At 38.9% G+C, this 27,709-nt stretch overlaps 1 protein-coding gene and 1 pseudogene across 2 annotated transcripts in view; one reads left to right on the top strand and one right to left on the bottom strand.

The window, feature by feature from the left end:
* MELK (maternal embryonic leucine zipper kinase) overlaps positions 1-27,709 on the bottom strand; it is a 92,866-nt gene that overhangs the window by 43,521 nt on the left and 21,636 nt on the right. For both annotated transcript variants that reach the window (XM_086683514.1, XM_086683515.1), the window contains exons 8-10: positions 25,417-25,515; positions 3,912-3,980; positions 2,220-2,318 (exon numbers count right to left, since the gene is read on the bottom strand). In XM_086683514.1, the coding sequence (XP_086539640.1) occupies positions 2,220-2,318; positions 3,912-3,980; positions 25,417-25,515 (267 nt within the window). The remainder of the gene's footprint in view (positions 1-2,219; positions 2,319-3,911; positions 3,981-25,416; positions 25,516-27,709) is intronic.
* Positions 5,139-6,798, top strand: LOC147574911 (14-3-3 protein epsilon pseudogene; annotated as a pseudogene).

Genomic DNA, 27,709 nt, shown 5'->3' with positions numbered 1-27,709 from the left:
CGCAGTGGCACCAAACTATACTAAAATATTATATTCTTTGTCATGCACTTACAGTTCAAAAAAAAAATTTTTAAGTCAGTTTCAATTAAGAAGATCATTAATGTAGGACGCCTGAGTGGCTCAGTCAGTTAAGCATCCAACTATTGGTTTTGGCTCGTCATGATCTCATGTTTCGTGGGATCAAGCCCCACGTTGGGCTCTGTGCTGACAGCTCAGAGCCTGCTTGGGATTCTCTCTCTCAGCCCTTCCTCAGCTTATGCACGTTCTCTCTCTCTCAAAATGAATAAACATTCAAAAAAAAAAAAAAAAGAATATCATTGATGAAGCAGTAAAAAGTACTAATTTTATTAAATCTTGGACACTGAGTACATGTATTTTTTACATTCTGTGTGACAAAATGGGAACTGTGCATAAAGCACTTATGTATACCAAAATATGATGGTTCTTAGAAGAAAAGTGCCTGTGTAACTGAGTTATGAGTTGAATTACCTGTTTTCTTCATAAAACACCATTTTTACTTGAAAGAACAATGGCAAACTATAATTATTTAGACTTGGGTATTTGGCATTTTCTCAAAAATGAACAAAATGAATTTGCCACTTCAAGGAAAACAAACTGACAGTATTTGCTGCCAATGATATAATTTGAGCTTTCAAGCAAAAATTAACTTTTTGGAAAATTTGTATCTGCCACTATTAGTTTAACAGCTTTCCAAATCTTAAAGACTTTTCTGATGAGATCAATAGTGATTTTAAGGAATGTGATTCTGGGGTGCCTGGATGGCTCAGTCGGTTAAGCATCCAACTGTTGATCTCAGCTCAGGTCACAATCTAACGGTTTGTGGAATTGAGCCCTGCATCAGCCTCTGCACTGACAGCACAGAACCTGCTTGGGATTCTCTCTCCCCCCTCTCTCTGCTCCTCCACCACTAGCACGTGCGTGCTCTCTCTCTCTCTCTCTCTCAAATCAATAAACTTTAAAAAAAAAGGAATATGATTTTTTTCTAGTGTATGATTGAAAGGTGTTAACATTTGGAAGATATGCATAACTCAGTGAACCAATAGTTTCCAAATGACGAATGCATAATATTACATGAGGAAGGAATCCAATGGACAGACCGATGGATTTGAATGGAACAGAGTACAACAGCTTCATTGATGTGCTTTCATATTCCACAATCAACTAACCTTTCAGAAACTACCAGTTGTCAAGTTTTAATGGACTATCACAGAATATCCCTAATTATCTGAAAAAGTTTTTAAAGTGTTTATCTCTTTTCCTAGTACATATCTGTGAGGCTTTTTCTTCATATGCTTCAATCAAAACAACATATCAAAACAGACTGAATACAGAAGCAGATGAGATCCAAATGTCTTCTATCAAGCTAGACTACAAAGAAGCTTGCAAAGATGCTACTCTTTTCACTACATTTATTTTTTAAGGTTATTTTTCAGAAGATATTAATTTGAGACAAAATATAATAGGTTTGCTACTGTTACTTTTACATGAATCAATCAATAAATATTAAGAGTATAAAGGAGTCCTCTGACTTAAAAGTTTGAGAACCACTATAACCTCATAACTACTCTGGGAAGTAGACAGAACTGGTTTAATCTGCTTTTTATAGACAAATAAATAGATTTGGCAGAGTTAGGCAACTTGCTTTGGTTTCCAGAGCACTGTTCACAATCCTGACTACAGGCAAGAAACACATGGAAGGCTTTAAAAATATCCACTAATTGTTCTGGGATGGGGCACAGGCATTTTTTTTTTTCTAATATTTCTTTATTTTTTTTGAAAGAGACAGAGAGACAGCACAAGCTGGGGAGGGACAGAGGGATGGGAGACACAGAATCGGAAGCAGGCTCCAGGCTCCAAGCTGTGAGCACAGAGCCCAACACGGGGCTCGAACTCACAAATCATGAGATCATGACATGAGCTGAAGTCAGACACCCAACCAACTGAACCACCCAGATGCCCTGACATTTTTTTTTAAGGTCCCAATGATTCTCATGTGCAGCCTAAGTTAAGAGCCACTGTCCTAGAGATTAACAGGCAAATATATAATTAGGTTACAAGCCTCACAAACACCAATCTGATGAACAAGTCTACAAACTACATTTTCTTTTATATTTAAACCACATCAGTGTAGTTCCTGAATCCACAGAAAGATCAAACAAGGTTTTTTGAAAAATTCTACCAGACTTCATTTTACTTACAGAATTCTTGCTTTGCCACTCAACAGGACAGTTGTAATCATGCATGATCCAGGGATGGCTCAATAGATTTTTCACAGAAATCCGTTTCTTTGGGTCCACCTAGTGGCCATTGAGAAGTAGCTAGAGGTTAACATTTCAAATAGGGAACACAGAACTCCTTTACTCCTGAGAACTCAAAATTCATCAGAACAGATGTAAACTTTATCATCACAAAAATGCTGTCAAAGACCTTAAAATGGCCTTGGAATAAATTCTTTAAAAAAGGCAATAGAGGCAAGAAAACTATAGCAACCAACACGGGCTTAGAAGATAAATGTTTAACAAACATGAACTTCATTGGTATGGACATTATTCATGAAGTTCAGTCAATCTATTGTATGATGTAATAGTCTTTGCTGGAAAACCTATTCACAGGAAATATTCACCAATTTAATATTCAAGCAGCCACAATGCAGGGCATTCATAGTGAATATGCAATCTCTACCTCTGATGAGCTTACAATCACATAGAACAAGTTGAAAAGCACACCTTTCTTTTCCATTTGTAATTTTCAAATGTGAGGAGAGGAGAATTAATCAACAAAGATTAAGTTTTTTGGAGTCCAGAAGAAAGATGAGGTGTTTTCAATCTCATTATGGAGATTTGGTGGTCTGGCCCTACTTAATCAAGGTGGGTGAGCCTGAAGTAAATTTTGAATAAAAACTGGAGATGGCTTAATAGATGGAAAAACTGGAAGATATTCTGAATACATAATAATGAAAAAAATATTGCACTAATAAGGTACTCCTATTTTCAAAGTGTTTCCTATTTATCTCATTTTACCCTCATAACACTACATAGCAGTAAGGCCAGTGTCAGAATCCCCATTTGACAGATGAGAACCAGGTTAGTGGCATGCCTACTGATTGCCAGGGTGGATACCTAGACCTCAGAAGCCATTCCCCTAAATCAGTGGTTCTCAAAGTGTGGTCCCAAGACCAGCAGCATCAGCAGCATCTGGTAGCTTGTTAGAAAGGCAAATTCCTAGTCCTGCCCCAGATCTACTGAATCAGCCACTCTCTCAGGGTGGCACCTAGCAGTCTGTGTTTTAACAAGCCCCTGGCAATTCTGATACGTGCTAAAGCTTGAGAATCATCGCATTAGTTCATAGGGTCCCCTTGACTGTGTATCAGCTCATTCAAGCATTTATTCCCTATCTACTATACACTTAATGTGCAAGAGCGGGAGGAAGAAAATGGAACACGGTGGTCGAGTTAGTCAGAGAAAACAGACAATGCTCAAGAAAAAGGAAGGAAAACCACATCAGCAAAGACATGGTAGAGGTCTAAAAGAAAATGCATTTGCAACATAATTAAGAAAACATCTAACTTAAAAAAAAATAATAAAAATACATTTTCAAAAAGGGGCACCTGGCTGGCTCAGTTGGAAGAGCATACAACTCTTGACCTCGGGGTCATGAGAGTTCGGGCCCCACACTGGGTATAGAGATTACTTAAATAAATAAAACTTTAGAATAAATAAAAAGAAAAGAAAGCATCTAGTAGAGGGCAGTAGATATACTGAATGGAATTTTTTTAAGCCAATAGGAAAACGGTGTTGTCTTCCAAATACAGCAGCACCACAGACATCTTAAAGTTGGATCAAACAACTGCAGTAGACTTCTATTATTTAAATATAAATAACAAAGTTTACCTGTAGCATCTGTTGAAGAAGCAGAACGCTACTAGAAGAGAGCCACTTAGGAACCTCATATTTTCCTCGCTACAAAAAAACAAAGAAACAGTTAAGAGATTTAGGTTCAATCAGCCTTGAAATAAATTTCTAAGTAACAAAATGCTGGAGGTGTACTTCCAAGCTTAAAGACTTAACCCAACTATAAGATTTGGTAAACATTATTAACAACATAGGAAATATATTTCTTACCCTAAAGAAGAAAATTCAGTAAATTAAATATCGTCCCCTCTAAATTATCCACATATCAGAGAAGGACTAGAGCAGAGAGAATGTATGGAATACATAAATGTGGAGGGCTTTGGAATCTGTAGTGTGATTAAATGGACAACAAGTATACATTGTAGTCAATTTTTGCATTGCTAGAGCAAATTTTAGTTCATAATCTCAGAACAATTATCAGTTGACAAAAAATGAAGTAGTAGAAAATAGTATTTGGTGGCAAGTCATAGGCTGTGGTTAAAAACAGGTCACATTTCATCCACAGGACAGAATTCACAATCAATGAGGGAAACTGATGCAAGCCTTTTTCTAAGCCAAGTACCTTCTTTGGGGATCGAAGAGACTCAGGAGACAAATGTTTACAATCTAGGATAATCAGAAATTATAGGCACCAAGTCATCAGCCAAAGATAAGACAAGGGGCTTGCCAAACACTAATATGTACTAAAATATCTTTTTACACAACTTGCCACATACCCCTCTTTCCCAATTCAGAGGCAATGATACAATCATTTCTCTTAGCAAAGAACAAATTGTTTAATGATGCTAGAATAAAAGGTTAAGTATTTGAAAAAAATTAAGATTTGGAGGCTCCGCCATTTTTGCTGCCCAGACACGGAGCGAGAGGCTGAGAGAGTCGGAGACACTATCGGCTTCCATCCGTCGCGCAGACCCTTCCGGAGCCACTTCCGCTACGGATAATCTTTTTTTTTTTTTTTTTTTTTTTTTAATTTTTTTTTTTTCAACGTTTATTTATTTTTGGGACAGAGAGAGACAGAGCATGAACGGGGGAGGGGCAGAGAAAGAGGGAGACACAGAATCGGAAACAGGCTCCAGGCTCTGAGCCATCAGCCCAGAGCCTGACGCGGGGCTCGAACTCACGGACCGCGAGATCGTGACCTGGCTGAAGTCGGAGGCTTAACCGACTGCGCCACCCAGGCGCCCCATCCGCTACGGATAATCTAATCGGGAGGATCTGGTGTACCAGGCGAAGCTGGCAGAGCAGGCTGAGCGATACGACGAAATGGTGGAATCGATGAAGAAAGTAGCAGGGATGGATGTGGAGTTGACAGTTGAAGAAAGAAACCTCCTATCTGTTGCATATAAAAATGTGATTGGAGCCGGAAGAGCTTCCTGGAGAATAATCAGCAGCATTGAACAGAAAGAAGAAAACAAGGGTGGAGAAGACAAACTAAAAATGATTCGGGAATATAGGCAAATGGTTGAGACTGAGCTAAAGTTAATCTGTTGTGACATTCTGGATGTACTGGACAAACACCTCATTCCAGCAGCTAACACTGGCGAGTCCAAGGTTTTCTATTATAAAATGAAAGGGACTACCACAGGTATCTGGCTGAATTTGCCACAGGAAATGACAGGAAGGAGGCTGCGGAGAACAGCCTAGTGGCTTATAAAGCTGCTAGCGATATTGCAATGACAGAACTTCCACCAACGCATCCTATTCGCTTAGGTCTTGCTCTCAATTTCTCCGTATTCTCCTATGAAATTCTTAATGCCCCTGACCGTGCCTGCAGGTTGGCAAAAGCAGCTTTTGATGATGCAATTGCAGAACTGGATACGCTGAGTGAAGAAAGCTATAAGGACTCTACACTTATCATGCAGTTGTTACGTGATAATCTGACATTGTGGACTTCAGACATGCAGGGTGATGGTGAAGAGCAGAATAAAGAAGTGCTGCAGGATGTGGAAGATGAAAATCAGTGAGACATAAAAGCCAACAAGAGAAACCATCACTGACCACCCCATTCCTTCCCATCCCACCCCCATTGGAAATTCCCCCATTGTCACTGAGAACCACCAAATCTGACTTTTACATTTGGTCTCAGAATTTAGGTTCCTGCCCTGTTGGTTTTTTTTTTTTTTTTTTTTTAACCATTTTCAAAAGTTCATAAAGGCAAGAGTGAATTTCTGTGGATTTTACTGGTCCCAGCTTTTAGGTTCTTTAAGACACTAACAGGACTGCATAGAGGCTTTTTCAGCATTACTGTATTGTAATGCTGCCATCCTGCCAGGTGGGGCAAGATCACCATTAGAAATGGAAATGATATTTGAAAGCTATTAGACTTCTAGGTGATGTGAGCATCTAAGAGAGAGGTTAATCACACTATGAGGCATTGTGGTATTATTTTTCCTTTTTCTAATTGTTTAAATTGAGTTTTATACCAATGTTTAAAATTAATTGGGTGTTAGCTTGAGGTGGTTAAAAGTTGTTCGGAGAGTTGTAATGGTTTTGCTGTAAAAAGTGTTTCAAACTCTGCTGAAATGTTGCTGAAAAGCATGGTGCTGGTAACAGTTCAACAATCCGCGGCTGCTCATTCCTGCCTACTTTTACTCTCCCTCTAAAGCAGGTTAGCACTGAAGGTGGTATGGAAAAGCCTGCATGCGTGTTCAATTCTTTGTTTCTTCTCCTTCCCTCTCCCCCCAGGGCCCCCCCTTCCCTACTTCGCTCGCTCAACCTCTTTTGTTCAGTATGTGTAACTTGAAGCTAATTTGTACTACTGGATATCTGACTGGAGCCACAGATACAGAATCTGAATTGTTCTTACTGAAACACAGCATGGAATTAACATTAAACTTAAATAAAACAAACCTAAATTTAAAATGCCGGGGCGCCTGGGTGGCGCAGTCGGTTAAGCGTCCGACTTCAGCCAGGTCACGATCTCGCGGTCCGTGAGTTCGAGCCCCGCGTCAGGCTCTGCGCTGATGGCTCAGAGCCTGGAGCCTGTTTCTGATTCTGTGTCTCCCTCTCTCTCTGCTCCTCCCCCGTTCATGCTCTGTCTCTCTCTGTCCCAAAAATAAATAAACGTTGAAAAAAAAATTTTTTTTTAAAAAAATAAAATGCCAAAAAAAATTTAAGATTTTAATTAAGCTTATACCAAAATTAACTCCATCCAGATTAAAGAGTGAATGCAAATACAAAACCATAGAGGATCGAGACTAGGTGATTATTTTTAGAATCTTTCTAAACATGACAGCAAAACCAAAACCTGTAAAGACTAACAGTTGACATTTCTGTACAACAAAACAGCACTAACAAAGTTAACTAACAACAAATTGAGAAAAAAAAACTTTTTCCACCTAAATGACTAAATATTAATAAACTTCATCACATAAAAAGCTCTTACAAATCACTGAGATTTTACCAGCCAACCTGTTCTGCCCACATTTCCCCCATCTCCTCAAATGGCCAAAAACCAGAGTCATCTTTAACTCCTCTTTCTCTCACACTTCACATCATCTCCATCAGCAAAATCCATTGGTTCTATGTTGGAAAATCTATCCAGAATCACTTGTCACTTCCACCACACCACTAGTGTCTCCCATCTGGCATATTGCAAGAGGCTCCTGACTGATCTTCCAGATTCCACTACTGACCACCTCCCAGTCTAGTCTCCACTTACTACCACCAATGTTCTCTTAAAACATCTCTTAAAATATGCCACTTCACCACTCAAAACTCTTCAGTGCTCCCCAGATCACTCAGAATAAAATCCAAATACCTTACTCTGGTTCCAAAGCCCTGCATGCATGCTCTACATCCCCACATCCATTCAACTCCTTGCTGCTGAGTCTGCCTCTCAGACTCGCCTCCTAACTCTCCCCTTCATTCACCAAACTATGGTCACATGTCAAACACAGTCCAACCTCAGGGCCTTTGCACTGGTTATCTCCTCTGTCTTATAATGCTTTCCCCCAAAATCAGCAGAGCTTTTGCCTTTAGCTTCAGGTCTCCACTTATATACTAGTGGTGTCAGTGAGGACTCCCATGACCCATTTCATAACACAGCATCCCCCACAATCATTTGCTACCTCCCTTTCATGCCTACTTTACCTTCAGTCCTTATCCCCACTCATCGTATTACAGATTTGTTTATTTTCTGTCTCACTACAATAGAATGTAAGCTCCTTAATCACAGAGATCTTATCAGGGCTGCTCACAAAGAATACTACCTGGTCCTGGCACAGAAAAGGTACTCAATTAATATTTGTTTAATAAATGAAGGAAGAGGATGAAAAGCACACTCCAAAGGAAAATGAGCAATAACTATTCACAGGTAATTCCTAAAACAAGAACTTTTAAATGGCCAATAAACATGAAAATATGTCCAAAAAATCAAGTAATTAAAAAGTAATAATTTAAACAAGAATATGGTACCATCTGTTATCTATCAAACTGACAAACTTAAGAAAAACATTTAGTATTACTAAGAGTTCAGGAACAAGAGGGCTTATATATATACAACTAGAGAATATAAGCTTTCCCGGAGAATAATTGTGAAATACATTTAAAAAACATTCAAAACTGCATATCCTTGATCCAGCAATTTCACTTCTAGCAATTTATCCTAAGCAAACAATTTGGTATATAAAATATATGAACAGTAACATTCATCACAGAATTGCTTATGATAATTTTGGGAACTAAGGGACATAGACTACTGGCAAATTATAGAGGGTCACCAAAACTAATGACAGAAGACAAAATGTACTGAATAAGGATCCTGAGTTAGAGGGGCACCTGAGTGGCCCAGTCAGTTGAGAGACCGACTTCAGCTCTGGTCATGATCTCACAGTTTGTGTGTTCGAGCCCCACATCAGGCTCTGTGCTGACAGCTTGGAGCCTGGAGCCTGCTTCGGATGCTGTGTCTCCCTCTCTCTCTGCCCCACCCCCGCTCATGCTCTGTCTCTCTCTCTCAAAAAATGAATAAATGTCAAAAAAAAATTTTTTAAAGGATCCTGAGTTATATAATATACAAGGGCACCTGGGTGCCTTAGTCATTAAGCATCTGATTTCGACTCAGGTCATGATCTCACGATTCATGAGCTCAAGTCCCACATCGGGTGAGTTTGATCCCCAGTTCGGATAAATACAAGCCCGCTTCAGGTGAACCCCACTTCTCTCTCTCTCTCTCTCTCTGCCCCTCACTCACTTACGCCCTCTCTCTCTCTCCCAAAAAAAAAAAAAAAAAATGAAATAAATATGATATACATCCAGGGAGACAAAGGCAAGCACACATGAACATGCACGTGCGTGCATAAAGCCTAGTGTTTAAATAAGGCTAGAAGAGTAGAGGCAGGTAGATGGAGAAGCCATTGACTAGCACAAGCATTGGGGTTCTCTGTTCTTATAAGGACACAATCCTCACAAAAACCAGCCCAACTCCAAGGTAAGAGGAGAAACAGACACAATATGGGTTGCTCAGAGTCCTAGAACTACATGGCAGGCTGGATTTTAATTGTATTAAAGAAATAATCAAAGTTCCAAAGAAGCATTATCAAGCAATAAATTTTAAAAGAAAAGGTATCGATGGGGCACCTGGGTGACTCAGTCGGTTAGGCATCCAACATCAGCTCAGGGTTCCTGGGTTTGAGCCCCGCATCGGGCTCTGTGCTGAAGCTCTCTCTCTCAGATTCTGTCTCCCTCTCTCTCTGCCCCTCCCCAACTCGTGCTCGCTCGCTCGCTCTCTCTCTCTCTCAAAAATAAACAAACATTAAGAAAATTTTTTTTAAAAAAAGAAAAGGTGTCAATGTCAAAACAACTCAGTCTCTGACTCAGCTTCTCTGATTAGAGCAGAGAGGCTAACCTTACAAAGTGTTTCCCAGGAAGGATAAGAGCTTTCTTTCATTTTACAAATGACATTTAATATCATTAAGTTTTTCAAGATCCTTTGTCCAGCACACTCAGTATCATCCAGAGAGCCCACTATTACTTACACCTTACTAGGGCACCTTAACACTAGCCAGTGTTGAAAACTGACAATCTGTTTCCAAATCACATTGATAAAGACTTTCATTCACTCCTTGCTCCATGCCACCTGGTCTCCAGGCGCATCCTATCGACACCTTGATTTGGACTTCTAGCCTCCAGAACTGTGAGAGAATAAATTTTTGTTACTTTAAGGCACTACCTTGCAGTGCTTTGTTACAACAACCCTAGGAAACTAATACACCATCTATAAGGGTTTAACTCCTCGCATACTTCTCTCCCACCAGCACCTGCCCACCCCGGGGATAAGTCTGGTTCTAGGTTCTGGCCCTTTCTGGTCTGCTCCAACACAGATAATAGGCCCATCACCAGATCTATCAAAATAAAAGAAATGTTATGACTTTAAATTCAGAAAGTACCTTCCAGACCAAAGTACTGAATAAGAAAAGCTCCACCAGGCTGATTCCAAGTTCCTCTCTGCCTCTTTTTATCACCCCTTTTATCATCCCATCTTGAATTCATGACCTATCTTCTAATAGATCCTCTTATTGTGCTATAAGTTAGCACCACAGAAGCTATCCTACCCAGAAAGAGGCAAGAACAGGTGAATGATAAGTGTGGTGCTTGGCACGCTGGAAACGGCGATGGACCGGAGTCATCATGTGAATCCCAGCCTACTTCATAGTAGTTCCATGAACTTGTACAAGTTACTTAATCTCTCTGACATTGTTTCCTAAGAAAATAGGCTCTGGAGACAATTTGCCTAGATTCGAATCCAAAATCTACCTCTTACTAGCCGTGTGGATGAGCCTTTGAATTTCACTGTGCCTTGGTTTCCACACCTGTAAAAAGAAGCAAAATAACAGTGCCCACACAAAAAAAATGTTGCTAGGATTCAGTGCTTTAATTCAGAAAAGCACTGAGCACAGTGCCAGGCATACAGTAAGAACTCCATGTATGTTAGTTTCTACTACTGCTGCCTCTATTACTAATACTAGTATCACTACTACTGTTGTTACTACCTGTGAAACAAGTAATTCCACCTATAGGATTATAAAAGGAGTCAAAGAGAATATGTGAAAGCACTCAACACAATGCCTTGCACATTAGACACAATAAATGTTTGTTGAACCCGAAATACATAGGAAGGAGATAGGGATGCCCAAAATAGTAACGGACCAGAGATGGGTAGGCTGGCCAAAAACCATGCACGCCAGAGTGCTAAATACTCAGTATCATAAGAAAGGCTAGAGTCATTCTGAGGAATGCCACGTGTCCTCCCAATGGAGCCCTGCCCCACTGCAGCTGCCACCAGACAGCCTGGGAAGGAACACATACATCATCTAGTCAAGCGCTGCTCCTTTTACTTCCTGAAGTGTACCCACCCACTTTCCCTGTTTGGACAGAAGAGCTCTGCAGAGTACCATCTACTGGAAGTCATGAGGCCTGTGACCCATCACCAAGACCTGACATTCTCAGCTTCATTCTCTGCACCGGGATATGACAGAAACGGAATTCAGAGCCGAGTTCTGCTGCCAGGCTTAACCCAACCTCTTATTTGTACATGATACTTTAAAATACATTTTTATTGTATTTTAACCTGTGCAGTAAGCAAGGATTATGAACCACATAACACAGATGAAGAATCTAAGTCTCAGCCAGGGAATTCAAGCATTTGTTCAATATCATAAGGCACTGGTTCTCAGCTGGCGCGATTTTGTTCCCCACTGCTAGGAGACATCTAGCACTGTGTGGAGACTTTTTTATGTGTGCCACAAAATGATTTGATATATGTATATATTATGAAATGATTACCACAATAAGTTTAGTTCATACCCATCACCACACATAGTTACTAGTTTTGTTTGCTTAGTGTTTTTCTTATGATGAAAACTTTTAAGATCTACTCTCTTAGCAATTGGAGACATTTCTTACTGTCATGACTTGGGAGTTACTACTGGCATCTAGTGAGTAAAGGGTAGGGACGCTGCTAAACTTCTTGCAATGCATACGACAGCCCCCGCAGCAAAGAATCATGTAGTCCAAAATGTCAATAGTGCCTAAGTTGAAAACACTGTAAAAAGGGGTGGAGATGGGACTAGGAGAGACATACAATACTTATTCTATTGTACTGTGCTGGAAAGTCTAAGGAAGCCTAGACGTAAACAGGGAGAAAAGGCTCCTTATTTAAATATTGGAAGCATACGAAAAGAGCAAATAGAAAAGACCTCGAGACAAGCAATTCTGCTGGAGAAGAACATGTCCACAAAAGGCCCTGTCAGCCAGGCTGTGCAACTTAACCCTGGTTTCTGCTCAGTCTTTAGAGAATTCTTGTTTATTTAAGGGACGATTACCTTGCAAATGAGAGCAAGAAATGGGTAATAGAGACAGAAACCAAGAAAGAGGGGGGAAAAAACCCTGTGGGCCAAGCAAGATAATCCTGGGAATTCTAGACAGCTTGAAATTGCTCATTTTCACATAGTTGTAAGAAAGGCAGGCCATCTCTCCAACACATAATTACAGTATATAGTCAACTCAATAATTGTAAAATATAATCTCATAAAAAGATAATGTGCTCATTTTCTTTAAAATTATAAATTATACTTGTTAGAAAGCAATTTTACTTGCAAGCTATTCAACTTTCATTTACTAAATTATTTATACTTCTATAATATTTGTGTACCCCAAACTGGAGTATGGTCATGCTTGTCTTTGAACACGGTGATGGTAAATGAATATAGGTGACATTAATAAGATTAATGCCCAATCTGTCGGTAATCATGCTAGAAACTGCAACTGAGCATTTTGGTTAAAATAATCAAAAAATGCAAAAGATAAACAAAGTCTGCTTCTTAAATAGTTACATATGATATATCAAATATTGCTGGGGTTTTCTATCGACCAAGAACCGAAGGAAGTGTTATTCCCAACTGAGGAATTTTAGAACATTCTAGACAAAGATACATACTGCATGCAAGTGATACGACACCTTAATTAGATTCAACCAGCAGACTGTATTACACCGCGCCTCGGAACAATAGTTCTGAGCCAAGATTACAATAAATTTCAAAATCTATAATGTGTGAAATTAAATTCCACAATAATGCATAAAAGTTCTAATTTGAATCAATTTTCAACTTGCAAATACATGAAAAACTAAAAGATGAAATTCAGAGTAGGGGAAACAAAGAATATACAGCATTAGTAAATAATATTAATTAGGAAGGTTAAATCTCTACTGAACAAGAATTAGACATTTTATACCATATTTATTCCACAGAAGAAATATTTGATTTACCAAAAATATCAAATTACCCTCCCAAAGGATTAAAATAAACAAACAAATAAATAAATGTAAAGAACACTGAAGATTATCACGTGTTGATACATTCATCTTGTAGCAGTGAAATAATATATTAATAATCAAGGGTACCGATGCCATGGCTGCCACATAAATGTGAACTTGAAAGAGCAGCAAGCAAAGGCAAATAAACAGTATGGAAACTTAGGTCCAGACAGGTTTAAAAAAAAAGCCAAGTTTACAGTTAAGTTGGTAAATGAGGAACATCATAATAAAGTTCAATTTCAGTAAGGCATTAATAGTCAGTTTATCGTTGTGGATAAGACCACAAAACCTAGGTTAAGTGTACCTTATACAGACCAAAACCCAATTCTCAAAGCACTTATTCTATTCAGGTTTTTAATCGACAATTTGGATTAGAGATGTTTAAGAAACATGCAAAGTGGCACAAACAGTACACCAAGGAAAAATAGAATAAGGAAAGGCTAATTCTACGAGACATTAAAGAAATGGTATTATAAAGATACAGCAACTAAAATAATTATGTATCAGACAAAAATAGACAGAAAATTAAAAACCATGAAAAATAGTAAATGTAGAAACTCAATATATAATAAAACTATCCTTTCAAATCAATAGGAAAGTGATGGACTATTGAGTAAGAAGTCTTAGGACAACAAATTACTTGTTTTAAAATAAATAAGTCGTTATTTATTTAAAAATAAAGATCCCTAGAAACAATCACAGATCAGAGAGGGCTAAGAAGATATGATAACTAAATATAATATGATATTCTGAAAGAATCCTAGAACAGAAAAAGGACATAGGGAAAAACTAGTGAAACAGAAATAATGTAAACAGTTTAGTGAATAGTCATATTCCACTATTGGTTCCTTAGTTGTAACAAAGTACCATAGTAATGTAAGATGTTAATAATAGGAAAACTGGGTGAGGAATATATGGGAACTCTGTTCAAACTCTAATTACTAAAGACATGAATAAAACATCAGATGGCATAAATTTTAAAAAAAATCAAATGCCATTTTCACCCATTCAACTGACCAAGATCCAAAAGTTTTATAAATATCCAAAATTTTTATAAATAATAATGTTAAAGACAGCACGGGGAAACAGCTACTCTCAACCACTGCTGGTGGAAGTGTAATGTGGGGGAAAAAAGGCTGGAGCACAATTTGACAATATCTGTTAAGTTTTCAAATGTCATACCCTAGGATCCAGCAATTCTACTACTCAGTACGCACATGCAAGAAGATATGCACAGGGATGCTCACTGAGCATCACTTATATTAGTGAAAAAATTAGAAAATAACCTAAAATGTTCAACAAGAAAATGGTTAAACTATTTGTAAAAATGAGTTAATATTATATGTACAATGGCACATACAATATTAAGTAAAGAAAGACAGATATAAAATAATATCAGTATGATACAATTTACGTTAAGAAAAAAATATAAATGACTACAAATAGAAATAAAACATCTGGAAGAACCAAAGTGTTAACTGTAATTACCTATGTGAGAGGCCAAGAGAACTTCAGTTACCAGTGATGTGTTAGTTCTTTATATGGAGAATGTTTTCACACACTACTTGTGTAATTAAAAAACTTTTTTTTTTTTAAATTTTTTTTTTCAACGTTTTATTTTATTTTTGGGACAGAGAGAGACAGAGCATGAACAGGGGAGGGGCAGAGAGAGAGGGAGACACAGAATCGGAAACAGGCTCCAAGCTCTGAGCCATCAGCCCAGAGCCTGACGCGGGGCTCGAACTCACGGACCGCGAGATCGTGACCTGGCTGAAGTCGGACGCTTAACCGACTGCGCCACCCAGGCGCCCCATTAAAAAACTTTTTAAATGACGTCCACAAACTTAGAATAAAGGAAATTTCACAATAAATACTATGCAGCCATTAAACAAACAATGAAAACCTACACATGCTGCTAAGTACCAATATGAAACAATCTTCAAAGTATTAAAATTAAAGAGGAGGAGGGGGCAAGATCCATACACTGTGCAGATTATATAATCCCAAAGGATATATACAGATATATAAAGATTTGCATAAGTACAAATAATTCTTATAAACGTATAGAAGAAATCTCTAACTAGTTGTCTCTGTGGAAGAAAACAGAGGGTTAGGTGAGCAGGATGTTTTGGGGTTTAACTATATACTTCTTAGTACTGTTTTAGCATTTTACCATATATGCTTTGTTTTTCACTATAAAAACAATCAACTAAATGTCTCACTATAAAAAGAACTAACTAAATGTCAGCTCTTGATAAGCTACAAGCCTGGGCATTTCAGACCAATTTTCTAGGAAAAGACCAGGCAGGCTCTGGGAAAGATCATTCTGCTACAGGTCACTACAACTAAGCCAGGAGTCAGCAAACTTTTTCTGAAAAGGGACAGATAGTAAATATTTTTGGTTTTGTGAGCCATACAATCTCTGTCACAACTACTCAACTCCACCACTGTTGTGTAAAAGCAGCCACAGATGACACATAAACAAACAGGTATGGCTATGTTCCAATAAAAATTTTATTTAAACAAACAGGTGGTGGGCCAGACTTGGCTTGTAGCATAGTTTGCCATCCTCTACTTTATATCACCTGGCCAAGAAGACTGATTGAAGTTTCAACCAACCTTTCCTTGCCTTTAGCACCCTAGAAAGGAATAAGTTAAGCTGCAACACAGATTCCCAGCTATTCACATATCTGTAAGGATTCTGCATCATGCTACTTACTTGAGTCAGGGTCCGTAGGAAAAATTTCCTGACAGATCAACCAGTATTTTCTTTTTTTTTTTTTTTTAATTTTTTTTTTTTAATGTTTATTTATTTTTGAGACAGAAAGAGACAGAGCATGAACGGGGGAGGGGCAGAGAGAGAGGGAGACACAGAATCGGAAACAGGCTCCAGGCTCTGAGCCATCAGCCCAGAGCCCGACGCGGGGCTCGAACTCACGGACCGCGAGATCGTGACCTGGCTGAAGTCGGACGCTTAACCGACTGTGCCACCCAGGCGCCCCTCAACCAGTATTTTCTAATAGGATAAGACAACAATATATCCCCCCTCAATCCTTGGCCCACCTACCTCTTCTGTTTAACTTGCCCCGAATGGCTGGATATTACTTGGAAGAGCTGAATGCATGCCCTCCTGCCAAGTAGTGTCCTTACATGTGGATTACATCGTTTTAACATTGCAAATCAAAGATTACAGCCTGTATACTCATCACTATAAAGAAGAGATATAATTATTCTAAAATTAAAGTTTATAGTTGGTAAATCCATACAGTACCTCATTTTGTTTTACTAGGTGTATTATCTACGGAGTATATAGAAATTAGACTTTTCAAAGTCAGATATCTTATTAAGACTTTGTACAGCCAACGTGAGAATTCAAACCTTTTCCTGGATAAAATAATTGTAGTGATCCTTTGTGGCATAATGTCTTACTGAAATTCCCAAACAGTCATTATCATGAAGCCAAGTATCCTTAGAAGACTCCATGTTCACAAAAGAATGTCAATCCTAGCCCTGGTTATACTGACAGTCACTTTTGCCCTTAGCATAGCCATAACTTCAGGAAATTTCCAGGGACGATAATCCCTAATTTACTGACACACTCAATAACTTGGCTGAGAGGGATTACATCAATTGAGGGTCTACTAAAGAATATATAGGGTCGGGGTGCCTGGGTGGCTTAGTCGATTAAGCATCCAACTCTTGATTTCAGCTCAGGTCATGATCTCATGGTTCGTGAGTTCAAGCCCCGCATCAGGCTCCGCATGGACAGTGCAGAACCTGCTTAGGATTTTCTGTCTCTCCCTGTCTCTCTGCCCCTCCCCGCTCTCTTAAACTTAAAAAAAAAAAAAAAAAAGAATATATAGAGTCAACCATCCATTCTCCCTGAATGGTGGTCTTCAAAGGTGGGGCATGTGCACCCCAGAAGGAATGTAAGAAGATACACTACGTAAAGAGGTCAATCCCAACAAAAGGATATAACAACTGAACTATTTGTGCATCTAAAACAGAAGCACCTAAATTTATAAAGCAAATACTAACAGACATGAAGGGATAAATGGACAGAAATACAATAGTAGTGGATTTTAATACCCCAAATCTCATCACTGTGTGGATCATAAAGACAGATATTCAATAAGGAAACTGTAGATCTGAACAACAGACATTTGTTGTCAGGTACATTTGAATATACCTAACAGACATATATAGAACATTCTATCCGACAACAGCAAAATACACATCTGTCTCAAGTACACATGCACCATAATGAAATATCACCTTACATCTGTCAACATAGCTATTACCTAAAAGGCAAGAAATTACAAGTTTTGGTAAGGATGTAGAAAAAAGTGCAGCGTTGGTGGGAATATAAACTGGTGCAACCACCATAGAAAACAATATGGAGGATCCTCAAAACTTGAAAAACAGAACTACTACATGATCCAATAATTCCCCTTCTGGGTGTCTACCCAAAGAAAACAAAAACAAAACTAATTGGAAAAGATATATGTAACCCAATGTTCACTGCAGCATTATTTGCAATTAGCAAATAGCAGGGATATGGAAACAACCTAAGTGCCCATCAACAGATGAATAAAGAGTGTGTGTGGGGGTGCCTGGGTGGCGCAGTCGGTTAAGCGTCCGACTTCAGCCAGGTCACGATCTCGCGGTCCGTGAGTTCGAGCCCCGCGTCAGGCTCTGGGCTGATGGCTCAGAGCCTGGAGCCTGTTTCCGATTCTGTGTCTCCCTCTCTCTCTGCCCCTCCCCCGTTCATGCTCTGTCTCTCTCTGTCCCAAAAATAAATAAACATTGAAAAAAAAAAAAAAAATTTAAAAAAAAAAAAAGAGTGTGTGTGTGTGTGTGTGTGTGTGTGTGTGTGTGTGCATGCACATGCAATGGAATACTACTTAGCAATAAAAAAGCATGAAATCTGGCCGTTTGTGACAGCACTGACCTTGAGGTTTTTACATTAAATGAGTCAGAGAAAGACATTGTATGATTTTACTTAAATCTAAAAAACAAAACAAACAGAACAAAACAAAACCCCAACTCATCGATACAGTGAATAGATGGATGGTTGCCTGAGGGGAGAGCTGCTTGAGGGAGAGTGCAAAATGGGTGAAGGAGATCAAGAAGTACAAACTCCCAGTTTTAAAATAAGTCATGTAATGTACATGTAATATAAGTACATGTAATGTACAAAATGGGCAATACAGGCAATAATATTGTATTAACTTGTATGTCATGGATGATAACTAGAATTATTGATGTGATCACTTTGCAATGTATACAAAGGTCAAATCATGATGTTGTACACCTGAAACTAATAATATTGTACACCAATTATAATTCAATAAAAATAACTAAATAAATAATGGTATGGAAAAAAGTCAAGACAAAATACTATTTGTAAGCAATGAAAATTTAAAAATTTACATACAAAAAAGATACAGTAAGATGTGGAAAGAGTGTATTAGGACTTCTATTTATATTCATATTTTATCTAATTAGGACTTCTATTTATATTCATATTCTATCTAAAAACAAAAATTACTCTTTATTAATATTTGCTATATCATTTGGCACTGGCACCTTCACTAGTCCTATATAACCTATAATATATGGTAATTCTTCCTTGACTGAGAGTGACATCAGACAGAGAGTGGCTCCATCTTGCACCACTCTCCATATACTGCAAAGTACTGTGCTTTACCTGAGCCCAGTTAATTACAGGTCATAGTACTTAATTTAAACTAAATCCTCACAAAATAGCCACATGGCTTATAAAGATTCTTGTTAAAAAAAAAAAAAAAAAAAAACCCACAGATTAAAGACTAGGAATATAAGCACAAGTGAATATTACCAGAGTTAACACCTCAATGGTTAGTGTGAGCCCACCAGCCAAAACACAAAGTAAAAAAAAAAAAAAAGACCTAAACAAATCTAACAAGTTGTCTCAAACCCTGAAATTACCAAGACTATTTGAAATACAGCCTTATGCACATTACTGTTAAAAATTAGCCTCAGTGACACCTGGGTGGCTCAGTTGATTAAGCATCCAACTCTTGATTTTGGCTCAGGTCATGATATCACAGTTGTGAGACTGAGCCCCATGTTGGGTTCTGAGCTGACAGCACAGAGCCTACTTGGTATTCTCTCTCTCCCTCTCTCTCTGCCCCTCCCCCACTTGTGCATGCACTCACTCTTGCTCTCTCTCAAAATAAAGAAACTTAGGGGCGCCTGGGTGGCGCAGTCGGTTAAGCGTCCGACTTCAGCCAGGTCGCGATCTCGCGGTCCGTGAGTTCGAGCCCCGCGTCGGGCTCTGGGCTGATGGCTCAGAGCCTGGAGCCTGTTTCCGATTCTGTGTCTCCCTCTCTCTCTGCCCCTCCGCCGTTCATGCTCTGTCTCTCTCTGTCCCAAAAATAAATAAACGTTGAAAAAAAAAAAATTAAAAAAAAAAATAAATAAATAAATAAAGAAACTTAAAAAAAAAAGGTACACTTTATTGATGTGGATATAGAGAAACATGCATTTTCATGCTATTGCTAAAACTGATAGAACTTCATCAGGAAGCAATTTAGAAATATCTATCAAAATTACTAATTCACATACCCTTTAACCCAGAAACTCTTCAGGGAATTTTCTTACAGATCTATTCACAATGTACAAAAAATGACTACTTGGAAATTACTTAAATGTCCATTAACCTAGGACTGGTTAAAAAAATTAAGGTACATGTATATACCTCGATTCTATTCTGAGCTGTTCTGAAGGGGTATGATTTCCAAGACCCACTGGGAAGGGAGGAAAACAAGATGCAGAGCAGTGTTTGTTGTATGCTCCCATCTGTGGGAAAAAACTGGAAAGGGAATAGCATAAAGAGATAAAATACATAATTCCTTATATGAATATAAGCAGAAAAAGTACATAAAATTCTGATACTCTGTCACAGGTAAATAACTTTATACCAATAACTTTGAGAAATTAGACAAATTGGGCACATTTTTTTGTGTCCAAAACTGAGCTCTTGATTGTACCTGCTCTACCAAGAGTCTTCCCCATCTCAGTTCATGGAAGCTCCAACTTTCTAATCGCTCAGGTTATTTCTCCCATCCTATCTATCAGCAAATCATGTTACCTATACCTTCAAAAGACTATGGACTAGTCTAAACATGTGTCATGACTGTGGTGGTGGTTAAACGAATCTAGATACATGTTAAAATTTGTAGACCTGTACACATACACAAAAAGTAAATTTGACTCTGTTAATTTAAAAATAATTTTGGGGGCACCTGGGTGGCTCAGTTGGTTGAGCGTCTGACTTCGGCTCAGGTCACGATCTCATAGTTTGTGGTTCGAGCCCCACATCGGGCTCTGGGCTGACAGCTCAGAGCCTGGAGCCTGCTTCGGATTCCGTGTCTCCCTCTCTCTCTGCCCCTCCCCTGCTCATGCTCTCACTCTCTCAAAAATAAACATTAAAAATACATACATACATACATAAATACATACATAAATAAATAAATATAATTTTGGGGGGCTCCTGGGTGGCTTAGTTGGTTGGGCATCTGACTCTGGCTCAGGTCATGATCTCGCGGTTTCATGGGTTTGAGCCCTGCGTCAGGCTCTGGGCTGACAGCTCGGAGCCTGGAGCCTGCTTCAGATTCTGTGTCTCCATCTTTCTCTGCCCCTCCCCTGCTTATGCTCTCTCTCAAAAATAAATAAATTTAAAAAAATAAATACATTAAAAAAAATAAAAGCGAAAATAATTTTTTGGTGGTTCAGTGCTTAATTTTGGCCCAGGGTCATGATCTTGCAGTTGTGGGATTGAGTCCCGTGTTGGGCTCCGTGCTGAGCATGGAGCCCATTTGGAATTCTCTCTCTCTCTCTCAAAGTAAATAAACTTTAAAAAAAATTTTTTAATTACATTTTAAGTTAAATACATTTTTTTTAATATAAAAGAAACCCAGAATCCAACCATTCTCACCACCATCTCTTATCTGTAGGATATTACTACAATACCCTAACTGGTCTCCCTAGTTCTCTTTTGCTTCCTACAGTAGCCAGTATGATCCTATTAAAACCTAAACCAGACATCACCCTTCTGCTCAAATTCCTCCAATGGCTCCCTGTTTCACTTAGAGAAAAAGCCAAAGTCCTTATGACATGCTATGAAGCCCAATGACAATTGGATATCCTATTTCTTGAGACTTCATTTCCTACGACTCTCCTGATTTCTCAGTCCATCACACCAGCCCTCTTGCCCTCCCTGGACTACAGTAGGTGCTTCTAGCTAGTGGTCTTTGCCAATTCCTCTGCCTGAAACATTCTCCTCCTTGATATCCACTGACTAACACTCTCACCTCCTTCAAGTCTTGCTCAAATCTCACCTCTGTGAGGATTATTCTGACCACCTTACTTAATATTTAATAATGCAACTTGCCCCCCTTTTCCTCCATACCTCCCCAATCTGTTCTGATTACTCTTTACCCTGCTCAATTTTTTTTCTTTTTCCCAAAGCAAGTAGCATCTTTTAATATAATTTACTTATTTAGTGTGTTTATTGTTTTTTTCTATATCCCTACCACCAGAATATAAACTCCTTGAAGGCAGGGATCTTCCATCTGTTTTACTTAGTGATATATCCCAAGTATCTAGAAAATGCCTGCACAGATTAGGTTTTCAATAAATATCTAATTGTTTCAAAAGTTGAAAGAATACTGAATGAATGAATAAAAAAAGAAATAAACTAACAAAAGTACAAACAAACACACATGAATGGTTGCCTTTCTATTTTTTTTAATTTATTTATTTAAATTCAAGTTAGTTAATATACAGTGTAGGGTTGCCTTTCTAATTAAAGAACATTCAAATAGAGACCTGAAGGAAAGGAGAGCACAAAGCAACCATATGGGAGAAAACCATTTCAGGTGAAAGAAAGAGCAAGTGCAAATGCCCTGAGGCAGGTGCATGCTTGGCACATTCAAGTAACCACTGAGGGAAGAAAAGAAACAAGGAGTACAGGTACACGGAGCAAGTGAGGAGGGGAATAGTAGGTGATGAGGGCACTGAGGTTAATAGGAGGCCAGTTCACAAGGGATGAAGCCTACAGCCTACAGCGCAACCTGTGGCTTATACTTGGAGTGAGATGAAAAAGCAGCCACTGGAAAGTTTCTGATCAGACTTAGACGCTATTTCAAAAGCTTCCCATAAAGAAGACCCTGGTGGAGATGGACTTACAAGCACATTCCATAAGATACCAAAGGAACTAAAAGTACTAATTTTAAACTCTCCCCCCGCCAAAAAAAAAAAAAAAAAAAAAACAGTAAAAGGGAGAAAACCCTTCAATTAACTTTATGTGGCTAATAAAACATTGAAAACAATAACAAACAAATAAAACAGTTTGAGAAAGAAAAGTACATCTTAATCTCTGAACAAATTTTAAGTCCTGGACAAAATACTGGCAAACCAAATTTAGACAGGTATGTTAGTAATACTAGCTAACATTTACTTAGCACTACTCTAAATACTGTGCATGGCTTAACTCATTTAACCCTAACAACCCTATACCATAAAAACTATCATTCTACCCATTTTATAGGGGAAGAAACTAAGGCTCAGAAAGGCAAAGTAACTTGCCAAATTCTGGCCACAGACAGAAAGCAGAGATCCTGGATTTTAGTAATACCAATGAGATTCTGATTTCATTGCTCTGAGGGCTGGACCCAATATATTTTAAAGCAGCCAAGTGAGGCTAATGTGCAGCCAGTGTTGTGAACCACCGTTCTACATCCAGTATCTAAGGCTTCCCCCACCCTGAGAGAAATTACATGGACAAAGCTAAGGCAGATGTTTTAGTCAAGATTTAAATATGAAACAAAAAGCAGAGGTGAGAAAACATGATTTATAAGATCCTTTCCAACAGTGCAATTCTATGATTATGTGTCCCCACACTTTCTAGAATTCTAAAAGGTGTAAGATTTCATGCTACACCACCTAACAGATCCAATTCCAGTTCATCTTTGGAGAAATTTGTCTGTCAGCTTATTTCTCTGACATGGAATGCCCAAAAAAAGAGTGTAGTAAAATATACTAGTAGCTTATAATACTAAAATTATTTTCAGAGCGAGAAACATAGCTCTGCTTTACAGAAAAGAGTAGCAAAAAGAGTGAATAATTGAAGAGGCCAACCTAATATCTTTCTAAAAAAGCGTAACTGGAAAATTGTTGCTGAGCTGCCCAAAGACCAGCCTCCTTCCCACTCTACTTCTGTTAAAGCAAGCTGAGGCTACGAAGCGATCCTAACGCTACTCTCTCCCGTATCCTGCTGCTGACACAGTAGGGTGTGGCTCTGTGTAGTCAGAACTGCGGCCACAGTGAGAGAGTTCAGCCAAAGCAACAACTGCTACCCTGCGAAGCTTAGGGGAGGCTTCTTGAGAGGGGATGGGAGGAAATACAGGCTGTCTTGGCTACCCCAGCCAGCCCCAGGAAGCTGGCCTCCAGCCTCCTGCCTCATCCATCTCTTCTTCCCAAGAAGAAGCATATACACACAGTTCCCCAAAGCAGTGGTAACAGCTATGTCGACCTAACTTCCGTTTGACTCTCCAGAATTAGAACTCCTAGCCTTCGAGGAGTTGAAACTACTACAATTCCATTTCTAATTTTGGCATAGATTTTAAAGGTTTTTCTGGGAGAAGGGGATATAGGAAACAACTATTAAGTCAAGTAAATTTAAAAATTGAAGATTGAACTCAGTGCCTTTAAACTTGTTCTATAGGGCAAGCAATGAGCCAACTGGGATTACCACTTTGAATTCAGTGTACCGTGTCCCCAAAATGCGAGTTGATTTAGGTAGTCTCCCTACCTAAAGGGTGCTAGAGACCCAGTGGTCCAGCCACATAAAATATCCGACCATCTTCCCCCATGCTTCTCCTATCCTCTGTCTTTGCTCATACTGTCTACTCTACCAAACATGCTCTCTCCCACATCCCTTTCTGAAGCACTTCTACCCCTTATGAAAGCCTTGCTCAAACCTCACTTCCTCTAACATGTTCTCCCAAACCCCTCACCCATTCCTGTATTACATTCATTTATATCTCTGTAATAATACGGCATCCCTGACCTTTTGGCCTTTTTAGATAGCCTTGTATCTGTCTCCAACAAGAAATCAGGCCCTGGTGGACAATGATCAAGTTTCACAGATTCTTGTTCATGCCTTCCAGTATCTTATACAAAGAAAACCTTCAGGAAATATTTGTTCAACAGAACTGAATTCAAGTCACACACAGAGAAGTTGCCCTGTTGGTCTGATCCTGGTTTGCCAGGGATACAAAATGGTGTTCTTTCTTCCTCTTTACATATCTTGTGTTAGCTTGCTTTAATGTTAAATCTTTAAAATGAATTTTACTGTTTCCTTGGTATATATGGTTTTGAGGGGTTTTTAAATTGAATTTAAGTCACAAACATAAAATTCACCCTTTAAAAGTGTACAATTCAGTGATTTTTAGTTTTTATATTCATAAAGTTGTGCAATCATTACCACCATATAATTCCAGGATGTTCTCATCACCCCCAAAATAAACCCTGTGTTCATTAAGGGTTACTCCCCACTGCCACTCCATCCCCAAGCCTCACAACCACAAATCTTTCTGTCTCTGATACATATGATTTTAACAAAGCCTACAGCACTCTTAACTATGGTTTTATTAAACCTTAAAGCCAAATGTTACCTTCAAAAAGAAGCAGTTTCTTATTTTATCAGAACCCAACAGAAAAATGTGATTTAACACAGTAACTTACTAAGGTATCATTTCAGGATACAAGGTAAAAACTGTTACCAGAAAAATCATCTTCCATGTTTGTGTTCCCATTTGTTTTTGTTCTGTTAAGCATTTTACTACAGAAGTATAATATACATACAGAACAGTATACGTATTGAGGGTCCACCATGGCAAGTTTTCAAAAATTGAATACACACACATAACCAACATCCAGATCAAGAAAGAACAGAATCCCCCTCCATACCCCTCTTCCAGTCACTCCCCTCCTCCAAAGTGTAACCACCATCTTGACTTCTAACAGCATACATTACTTCTGCCTGTTTTTGCCTTATAAATAGAAGCAAATAGTTAACAGAACTGTTACAGTGAAATTCTACGCATGCCTTATAACACTCACCATAATCTTCTTGTACAAAGCCATGACATTATCATCATCGAATGGTAGAAAGCCACACATAAGTACATATAAGAGTATGCCCATACTCCAAACATCTGCCTGAGTGGGAGAAAGAAATAATTTTTTAAAAACTGAGAACATATTACAGACATATTAAGCGACAGTACACTTAACAGAATCTTCACAGAGCTGAAAAATGGTGCAGAGATCATCCAATTCAACCTGCTCATTCTACAGACAAGGAACCTAAAGCCCAGAAAGGAAGGCTTGTTCAAAGTCACCCAGTCAATGGCAGGCCACCCAGGTAGGTCTCCCGACTTTTAGTTCAGTGCACTCTCTTCCAGTGTTGGATTGTAATGTTCAATAGAAAATAATTCCCAGTTGGCTGGGCTGGATTGGGTATGATAAGAAAGGAGATGAGGGGGCACCTGGGTGGCTCAGTTGGTTGAGCATCTGATTGGGCTCAGTTCATGAATCTGCAGTTCATGGGTTCAAGCCCCACGTCGGGCTCTGTGCTAACAGCTCAGAGCCTGGAGTCTGCTTCAGATTCTGTGTCTCTCTCTCTCTGTAACCTCCCCTGCTCACCCTCTGTCTCTCTCTCTCAAAAGTGAATAAATGTTAAAAAAAAAAAAAAAAAAAAAGGAGATGAGGCCAGGTCTCTGATTCTGAAAGACAATTCTGTAGTGCTGTTGAGGGTTATATAAACATGCATGAGGATGTCAAAACAAGCCTTAAAATTTACTACTGATAATCTATAAATGTAACTAAGCTGTGCTGTAAATTCCTCTCTACGTAAAGAAAACTTAATAAAGTTCAACGATTGACTTCTCAAATATAGAAGCTAGAAATTAGCCTGCCAGCACAAACACCCCTACAAATCTCAAAATCCCAGAAAGGAGCTTAACCTTTGTATAAGATATCCATGTGTCCCATGAGTCCTAAGCACGAACTACTAATTCAAGCGGTATTTGGCCTTAGTCAATAATGACACGGCTGCTGACTGAGGAGAAATCACAGCTCCCACTATCACTTGAGACTTAGGAAAATTTTAAGAGGTAAAAAGAGCAGCATTTTTTTTTTTTTTAAGGCAGGAGGGGTAGGCAGAGGAGAGAAACAAGAGTTAAAATAACTCAAGCGGCATCACATCTAAGTAATACCTATACTTAGTAACCCAAATCTAATGCCTAGTCCTGTCTACCAAGTCACATCAAATTATTAAGATGCCCCAAGTGAATGATCTACTTTCAGGCAAACACCTCATTTTTTTCTTCCCAGTTGCAGGAGGTCAGAAATTAACTATTTACGACTCAGAGATGTCAAATAATTGATCTATAAATTCAGCCTGGATAGTATGGCACCCCTGACCAGGGTGTTCAATTCAAAGCAAAGAGGCTGCACAGGAAATACTGGGCTAGCATGGCCTCATCAAATGCCACAAGAAGAGGTCAACAGAGAGGTTATATCTGAGGTTAAACAAAAAGATAAGGAAAGGAGCACCTGGGTGGCTCTGCTGGCTAAGCATCCAACTCTTGGTTTCAGCTCAGGTCATGATCTCATGAGACCATGAGATCAAGTCAGTGTAGGGGGAGTCTGTGCTGACAGCATGGAGCCTGCTTGGGATTCTCTGTCTGTCTGTCTGTCTGTCTGTCTGTCTCTCTCTCTCTCTGCCCCTCCTTCTTTCTCTTTCTCTCTCTCAAAATAAATAAACTTTTAAAAAATTAAAATAAAAGCGGTTAAAAATGCTTTTAAAATTCTATTAAAAATTATTGGGGTTCCTGGCTGGCTCAGTTGGTAGAGCATGTGACTCTTGATCTCAGGGTCGTGGGTTTAAGCACCACATTGGGTGTGGAGCCTATTTAAAAAAACTACCATATAATTTAGAAGAGAGAGAGAAAGAGAATGTACAGGTATGCAGTAAAGCCTCCCTCAGTTCAAATCCTGACCTCTTGTTTACCAGGTGTGTGACCTTGCGAAGGCACTTAATTTCTGAGCCTCAGTTTCTTCAACTTCTTACCTTAATGAAATGAATGACAGTATTCACTCCAAAGGATTTTTGGATTTCATTTAAATGAAAATTATAAAAAGCATCTAGCATTGGGACGCCTGGATGGCTCCGCCAGTTAAGCATCTGACTCTTGATTTCGGCACAGGTCATGATCTCACAGTTTGTGGGTTCAAGCCCCATGTCAGCCTCTGCACTGACAGCACGGAACCTGCTTGAGACTCTCTCTCCCTCTCTCACTGCCCCTCCCCTGTGCACACGCACGTCCTCTCCCAAAATAAACAAATGTTT

This window comes from Puma concolor, chromosome D4, assembly GCF_028749965.1.
Source record: "Puma concolor isolate L17-30 chromosome D4, mPumCon1.1.hap2, whole genome shotgun sequence".
Taxonomy (NCBI): domain Eukaryota; kingdom Metazoa; phylum Chordata; class Mammalia; order Carnivora; family Felidae; genus Puma; species Puma concolor.
The sequence above is the reverse complement of the archived record's forward strand: the minus strand, read 5'-3'. Positions and strand labels throughout refer to the sequence as shown.